Source organism: Coturnix japonica, unplaced genomic scaffold (assembly GCF_001577835.2).
Source record: "Coturnix japonica isolate 7356 unplaced genomic scaffold, Coturnix japonica 2.1 chrUnrandom612, whole genome shotgun sequence".
Lineage (NCBI taxonomy): Eukaryota > Metazoa > Chordata > Aves > Galliformes > Phasianidae > Coturnix > Coturnix japonica.
This window is the reverse complement of record NW_015439985.1, coordinates 1-8454: the sequence shown is the minus strand read 5'-3', so window position 1 is coordinate 8454 and position 8454 is coordinate 1. Positions and strand designations below refer to the sequence as shown.

Sequence of the window (8454 nt, the reverse complement as noted above, 5' to 3'; positions counted from 1 at the left end):
TTTACTTTACTATTCTGGTGCAAATCTGAGGGAATCTGCTGATTTATATGTCATTGTCATAGTCACAGGTGGGTTCTGCTGGGAACAACCAGTACAGCCCTGCATCTGCCATGTCCTTAGACTGACTTGTTATCTGCTCATTGATACGTGCAGGAAGGAACCACTCCAGAATAAAGGGCACGGGGCTGAGCGGGCACAAAATGCTGACAGTGGGCAGGACAGTGCTGGCTGGAGCTGCCTTGGAGATAGAAAGGCCCACTGCTGTCTGGGCACTGTCCCCTTGCTCCTGAAAAGGGATGCCCAGCCACAAGTGGGGTTTGGAGTCTCCATACTTAAACAGCATCGCTGCTGTGGATGGGAATGAGTGCCCAGCATGTGTTGGTACACCGGAATGTAGCTCTGCCCTCAGCATCAGCCCATACGTTGCCACAGGTCCCGCCATGGAGAGCGTGCTATGGACAGGCAGCTGGCGGAGCCACACCTTGGTGTGTCACAGAGCCTTCGAATGATGGGAAGGGGTCCATATAGTTGCCGCAACCACCCATCTCACTCCCCCCCTCTTAAAGGGGCCGCGTCCCCCCAAACCCCCCCACCATCAGGACACCCAACCTCCCACCCGTGGGTCCCTGAGCCCCCAACATGGCGGCGTCCTCTCACCGTACAGCTCGACCCCCCGGACGCCGCCATGATGGTGGACTCTGAACTCGGCGGAGCTGCGCAACACCGGAGCTGTCCAAACAGGAAAATGGCGACTAATAGCGGCGCGTTGTTTATACGTCACTTCCTGTATACCGGTCGCCATGGAAACAGACGCACTTGAGGCCTAGTGGAGCGCTTGAGGCCTTGATGCAACGGGAGGCCGTGGGGAGTACCGGGGGGGGCTCGAGGGGTCCACAGAGGTGTCCGGGGGGGTCCCATGTTCCCTATGGGGGGCTTTGGGGTGGGGGATCCCGGCTTTTAGGGGCTCATCGGTGGGTTGAGGCCTAACAAATAACGGTGGGTTGAGGCCTAACAATGGTGGGTTGAGGCCTAAAAACGGTGGGTTGAGGCCTAATAAAGGTGGGTTGAGGCCTAAAAACGGTGGGTTGAGGCCTAACAACGGTGGGTTGAGGCCTAATAACGGGTTGAGGCCTAACAAAGGTGGGTTGAGGCCTAATAACGGTGGTTTGAGGCCTAATAAAAGTGGGTTGAGGCCTAACAACAGGTTGAGGCCTAACAAAGGTGGGTTGAGGCCTAATAACGGTGGTTTGAGGCCTAATAATGGTGGTTTGAGGCCTAACAAAGGTGGGTTGAGGCCTAACAACAGTGGTTTGAGGCCTAGTTGGTTGAGGCTTAACAACGGTGGGTTGAGGCCTAACAATGGTGGGTTGAGGCCTAATAACGGTGGGTTGAGGCCTAACAACGATGGGTTGAGGCCTACAGCAGCCTTCGTTATAACGGGAGGCCTCCGCGCGTCTAACGGCAGCTTTTGGGCCTGCAGGCCTCAGCGTGACGCAACCAGCCTTAAAGAAGAGCACCACCCCATTGAAGCCGCCATGAAGCCCACGGAGCCTCAAAGCGACCCTTCCAAACAACCCCCCTCCCGTGAAGCCACCCCACGACCACCACCGGTACAACCACCCCACGGCCTACCAGGCTCTATTCAGGGCCTACCGGGCTCTATTCGGGGCCTACCGGGCTCTATTCAGGGCCTACCGGGCTCCTGTTGGGGCCTACCGGGCTCCTGTCGGGGCCTACCGGGCTCTATTCAGGGCCTACCAGGCTCTATTCGGGGCCTACCGGGCTCCTTTAGGCCCGGAGCCGCCTCTCGGTTGCCGCCGCTGCTCGGTGTTCTCAGCCGCCGCCCTGAGGACGATGTGAGGCTCCGTCTCCTCCGGACGCTGGTTGTTGAGACCCCCGAGGAACCGCCCCAGGAGCCGCCCGGAGCCACGACGGGTGTCCAGGTCCAGTTGTTGTGGAGCCCAGAGGTGGTGATGGAGGACGGGGTGAAGTTGGAGATGAGGGGAGCCGTCAGGTCGGCCGCCGTGATGGAGATGTTGGGGGTGAGACGGCCATTGCACGGGGACGCTGAGACACAAGCATTGTGCATTGACACTAAGACACAACCATTGCACGGGGACACAATGGGCACCAACACTGTGACACAACCATTGCACACTCAGACTGAGACACAACCATTGTACAATGAGACCGAGACCCAGCCATTGCACATTGACACTGAGACACAACCATTGTGCACTGACACTAAGACTCAACCATTGCACACCAAGACTGAGACCCAGCCATTGCACGGGGACATAAAGGGCACCAATATTGAGACCCAGCCATTGCACACCGAGACTGAGACACAACCATTGCACACCAAGATGGAGACACAACCATTGCACACTGAGACAGAGACACAGTCCTCCAGCATCCCGCCATGCTCCGTCGAAGCCCTCATTGATCTCTATGATCAGCTGGGCCCGACGCTGCCCTCACAACGGCTGCTCTTCCATGAGGATCCACGGGTAGAACCAGCCCCCACCGACCCCCTTGTGCTCAATGTCAGCTCCAACCGGGGGTCTCCAAGCAGCCCCATGACCTCCCTCCAACCCCCATCCCGGGGGGCTCCAACCAGCCCCAAACGACAGCCTGGACCCTCGTCCATCCTCCAGGACTACCAGCAGTTCCTCATCTCCACCAGCTCCGACTTCCTCCACTCCATCTTCAACCTCCCTCATAGTGAGGAAGAGGAGCCCGATGAGGAGCCATGGGAGCCAATAGAACCGCCTCCATCACCGCCTGCAGCTCCAACACCCCAACCTGAGGAGCTCCAACGCCGCCTCAGTCGCCTTTGGGCCGCCCTACAGGTCCCTGTAGGCCAACAGTTGGCCATGGCCGTCAAATACGGCCCCGCATCCAACCAACGTCAGCTCGTGGCTGCTTTGGAGCTGTGGGATGAAGCTGCTGATCTGATCGAGCAACGGGAGCAGCTGTTGGCTCTGCTGGAAGGGATGGAGCTGCACAACTCCGACCCCAATCGCTTCTTCAGGAGCCAAGGTGGGATCCCAAACAACCACAGTGGGTTCTAAGGCCAACATGGGATCCCAAACAACCACAGTGGGTTCTAAGGCCAACATGGGATCCCAAACAACCNTGGGTTCTAAGGCCAACATGGGATCCCAAACAACCACAGTGGGTTCTAAGGCCAACATGGGATCCCAAACAACCACAGTGGGTTCTAAGGCCAACGTGGGATCCCAAACAACCCCAATGGCGTCTTTATAAGTCAACATGGGGTCCAAAATTCCAAACCCAATGGCTTCTTCATAGGCCAACATGGGATCCCAAACAACCCCAATGGCGTCTTTATAGGCCAACATGGGATCCCAAACAACCCCAATGGCTTCTTTATAGGTCAAAGTGGGCCCCCAAACTCTAACCCCAATGGCCTCCATGGCCAATGTAGGCTCCGAAACTCCAACCCCAATGGCCTCAATGGCCAATGTGGGATCTCAAACAACCCCAATGGTTTCTTTACAGGTCAACGTGGGTCCCCAAACTCCAACCCCATTGGGTTCCAAGGCCGCTATGGGCTCCCATCATGGGTTGGTGAGATACGGCGACAGCTGCACGCGGAGCTCAGGAGGTACGAAGGGAAACTGATGGCCGTGATGAAGAAGCTGAAGGAGGAATATGGCGACGAGGTGACCCTAAAGGGCCGGAGCTACGAGGAGAAGATGAGGAGGGACCGGGGGGAGATGCTCTACAGGCTGCAGCAGGGCAGGAGAGCCGCCGCCATGGGGGGCATCATGCAGACAAAGGGGGGAGGGTTGTGATGTGGAGCTTGGCAGCCCCATGGCTTCATTTGGGGTCTGGTTTTGGGTTTATTTCGCATCGTTTTGGGCCTGTTTATTTAAGGTTTGGTTTTGGGTTCATTTTTAGGCCCGTGATGTGTCAACTCTGTGTGTTGAGGATGAAGGGAGAAGTGGGTTGGGGATGGGATGGAAGGGTTCATTGGTTCCTATAAACGGAAGGGATGGATTTGGGGTCATCAATGAAGGTTCATTGGTCCCTATAAATGGAAGAGATGGATTTGGGGTCTTGGATGGATGTTCATTAGTTCCTATAAATAGAAGGGATGGATTTGGGGTCATGGATGGAGGTTCATTGGTTCCTATATAAAGGCGACAGACGAAGGAGGTCGGTGGGAAACCTTTATTTCTATGGCAAAGCAGAAGAAGAAGGGGGTGAGGGGGTGAAAAAACTGTGAGGGGGTCCGGGACCGGTGGGGTGGGGAGGGATGAAGCTGTGGGAACCTCCATACAAAATGTGGGGGGGGGGATATGGGGTGGGGGGGTCCCGGTGGCCATGATGACGACAGGTAAAGTCCAATGGGGCACCTGGAAGAGAGTAGACAGCAATCAGAGGGCTGCGTCGGGAGCACCGGCCCGGGGACGCCGCCGGCGGGGGGTGGGAGTCGGGCAGGACGTGGGGGGGAAACGCACGGTGAGACCCCAGGGAGATGCTGGGAGCTGGGTGGGTGCGTGTGGGAAAAGGGGGGGGAATTGGAGGGGGGGGGGGGGGGGGGGGAGCCCCTTTCCCCCCCCCTTCCTTGCGATGGGAGAGGGGAGCCCCCCCAGGTTGGATCCCGCGACGCGGGGGCGAAGCGGCGGCGGCGACCCGGGGCTCCTCTGACCTGACGCGGCGCCGGCCGCAGAGGGGATTCCGGGGGGGCTTCATCGGCTTGGGGGGGAAGTTTTCCTGCCGGGCTCCTTCCTCCTTGAGGGGGGTCAGGGTCACCTCCTGGGAGACGAAGGCCCGTTACCCAACCGGCCAGCGCCGAACCGGGAGGGACCGGTGCTGGCAGCGCCGCGCTCACCGCCCCGCTCCGCCCTGGGGGTGCGCGGCCGCGTCCCCCTCCCCCTTCTCTCTGCCTGTCTACGTATCCAACGCCTCCTCTCGGCTCCCAGCCCCCCTCGGTGGGGCCTGGAGATCCACTGGGGGTGATGGGAGGCCCTGATGGGTGATTCAAGGCCGTGCCGGGCGCTCTCACCTCGGCTCAAAAGGCAGAGTACCGCGCCCTGTCCGCGTACGGGTCGCGCTCGAAGCGCTGCATGTCGTAGAGCGAAGGCCGAGCGACCGACGAGACCGGCGACAGCTGACTACGATCGTACGTGTACGCCTCTCCGACGGTGGTGGCCGCGGCTGCCGTGCGACGCAGGGGGCTTCTATCCGGGTGAATAGGTGGAGGAGGCGCGGCCGCCGCTGCTGTGGCTGCAGCCGCCACGCAGCCCGCTGCTAACGCCCGGGTGGGAGCAGAGCTCTATCGTAGGGGTCTAGAGGTGGTGGGAGTGCGGGCTGGCCAGGCCGTGGTGGCCGCCAATGGCCGTAGGACCTGGACTTGGGAGTAACTGGGCTACATGGGAGTACTGGGCCATGGGTTCTGCGTCCGCGGTAGCGTCGTACGCAAGGCCGTCGCATAGGACCTGACCCGCGAGCTTGTAGTAGTCGGCCAATCGTGTAAACGCGTCAATCGTAATACATGGTCTCCCCATAGCCCGCGGTGTAGGGAGTGACACGGCTCCGTACTGCTCGTGTAATAGGGCTCGGTTAAAGTCAGCCACTTTTCGCCGGCGATTACCGGAACACTCTTTAGACCATGCCCTTCCTTCCCGACGGTTAGCAGCCGTCTTGTCTCCCATCCCGGGCGCGGTCCTGAGCCGACTGGTGGACAACTGCACGCGCATCCGCTTGCCTTGAAGAAACAGACGCAAAAGGGAGGTGGGAATTAACGCCTGGCACCCAAAGACGGGGACCAAAATCCAACAAGGGGGATCCTCAACGTCCTCCGAGAGAAACGAACCCGGCCGGGCAGCAGGGAAGCGGAGCCGGCTCACAGCCTCGCGATGCATTGCAAATTCCCCCCCTCCACACACCCGGTTTCCTCCTTTTTCGCCCCGTTTTGCAGCCTGGTTGAGGAAGGGTGAGGCACCGAACTGCAATGTGGGGTTTTTGGCACTGAAATGGGCCCAAAAGCAGAGGAAATGGCCCCAAATTTGGGGCTAAAAAGGGCTCAGTGTCTCTGTGCGGCTCAGCACGCGGGGGAAATGGCACCAAAAGGCCTTAAATTGGGGTTGGAGGAGTCAAAGTGCTCTAGACTGGGGTTGGAGGACCTCCAATGTGTCTCACACTGGGGTTGGAGGACCCAAAGTGCCCCAAATTGGGGTTGGAGGACAAAAAGTGCCCCAAATTGGGATTGGTGGACCTCCAATGTGTCTCGCATTGGGGTTGGAGGACCAAAGTGCTCCAGATTGGGGTTGGAGGATCTCCAATGTGTCTCACATTGGGGTTGGAGGACCCAAAGTGCCCCAAATTGGGGTTGGAGGACACAAAGTGCCCCAAATTGGGGTTGGAGGACACAAAGTGCCCCAAATTGGGATTGGAGGACACAAAGTGCCCCAAATTGGGGTTGAACCTCCAACGTGTCTCATGATAGGGCTGGAGACCCCAAAGTGCTCCAGATTGGGGTTGGAGGACACAAAGTGCCCCAAATTGGGGTTGGAGGTCCTCCAATGTGTCTCGCGTTGGGGTTGGAGGACCAAAGTGCTCCAGATTGTGGTTGGAGGTCCCCCAAACTGCCCCAAATTGGGGCTGAAGGCCCAAGAATGACTCAACTTGGGGTCAGAGGTGCCCCGACATCCCCTGACTCTGCCTTGGAGGCATCAAAATGTCACCAATTTGGGGTTGGAAGGAACTAAAAGTGACTACAAATGTCAGCAGACGGAGGAGGAAAGGCACCAAATTGCCTCAAGTTTGGGTTAGAGATACCAAAGTGCCCCACATTTTTGTTAGCGCTGCTACGAGTCTCAACTAACCCAAGGAAAAGCACCAAAACACCCCAAATATGTGCTGGAACCGACCAAAACACCCCAAATATGGGCTGGAACCGACCAAAATACCCCAAATATGGGCTGGAAAGCACCAAAACACCCCAAATATGGGCTGGAAAGGACCAAAACACCCCAAATATGGGCTGGAAACGACCAATACACCCCAAATTTGGCCTGGAAACAGCTGAGCATTCCTTCTAAACCTCAACAACCAACACAAAGTGCCCCAAAATGCCCCAGATTTAGGATAAAGACACCAAAATGCCCCAAATCTTGGAGATATTGGCACAAATATTCCCAATATTTGGGATAAAAACACCCAAATGCCCAGAATTTGGGCCACGTGGGCAAGAATATTCATGATACCTGGGAGAAAGGCACCCCAATGCCCCAGATTCTGGGGATAAAGGCATCAAAACATCCTCGATTTGGGGATAAAAGCATAAAAATGCCCCTAAATGCGGGATAAAAGCACCAGAACAGCCCAAATATCGCACATAAAGGCACCAAAACCCCTAGATTTTGGAGATACAGCTACTAATATCTCTAATTTAGGATAAAGGCACCAAAATGCCCCATGTTTTGGGCAGGAAGGCAACAAGATACCCCAGATCTGGGGACAAAGGCACCAAAATACCCCAGATTTGGGATAGAACAGCATTAAAATACTCTGGATTTGGGGACATAGGCACCAAAATGCTCCTGATTCAGGAACATGGGCACCAAAATGCTCCGGATTTGGACACAGAGGCACAAAAACAGCCCAGATTAGGGACCAAAGGGACCAATAACCTCATATTTCAGACATCAATGCACTGAAACACCTCGGATTTGGGGACCTGGGCACCAAAATGCTTTGGATTTGGGGCTAAAAGCATAGAAACGCCCTATGATTGGGATAAAGGCATCAGAATGCCCCAGATTTGGGGCATCAAGGCACCAAAACAGCCTGGATTTGGGGACGTAGGCACCAAAACACCCCGATTTAGGAAGGAAGGCATCAAAATGCCCCGAATTTTACCGAAACGCTGCAGATTTCAGCCACGATGGCACCGAAACAGCCCAGATCCAGACCAAAACGCATCGAGAACAACTTGATTTGGGGGAAAATAGCACCAAAACGCTCCGGATTCAGGGATATCAACAGCAAAACAAGCCCACATTGAGGACGAAGGCACCGCAACGCATCCACACCTCCAGCTCTCAGCCCCATAGCAACATGGGGGCACCCCATAGCGCCGTGTGGGCACCCCATAGCACCTTGTGGGCACCCAACAGCACCCCATAACACGGTGTGGGCACCCCATATCGCCATGTGGGCACCCCATAGCACCGTGTGGGCACCCTGGACACCCCATAGCACAGTGTGGGCACTCCATAACACGATCTTGGCACCCCATTGCGCAGTGTGACATCCCATAACACGGTCTGGGCGACCCGCAGCACCGTGTGGGCACCCCATAACACGGTCTGGGTGTACCATAGCACCGTGTGACATCCCATAACACGGTCTGGGCACCCCATAGCACTGTGTGGGCAACCTGGACACCCCATAGCACTGTGTGACACACCATAGCAC

At 56.9% G+C, this 8454-nt stretch overlaps 1 protein-coding gene and 1 pseudogene across 1 annotated transcript; one reads left to right on the top strand and one right to left on the bottom strand.

Moving 5' to 3' along the window:
* The first annotated feature begins 575 nt into the window (after window positions 1-575).
* On the top strand, window positions 576-4142 carry CCDC87 (coiled-coil domain containing 87). The gene is made up of 3 exons (XM_015850971.2): window positions 576-864; window positions 1481-3042; window positions 3526-4142. The coding sequence occupies exons 2-3, from the start codon at window positions 1536-1538 to the stop codon at window positions 3819-3821; spliced, it is 1803 nt and encodes a 600-aa protein (XP_015706457.1). The 5' UTR covers window positions 576-864; window positions 1481-1535; the 3' UTR covers window positions 3822-4142.
* A 43-nt stretch (window positions 4143-4185) lies between these two features.
* LOC107307469 lies at window positions 4186-8448 on the bottom strand (annotated as a pseudogene).
* Between the last annotated feature and the right edge of the window lie 6 nt (window positions 8449-8454).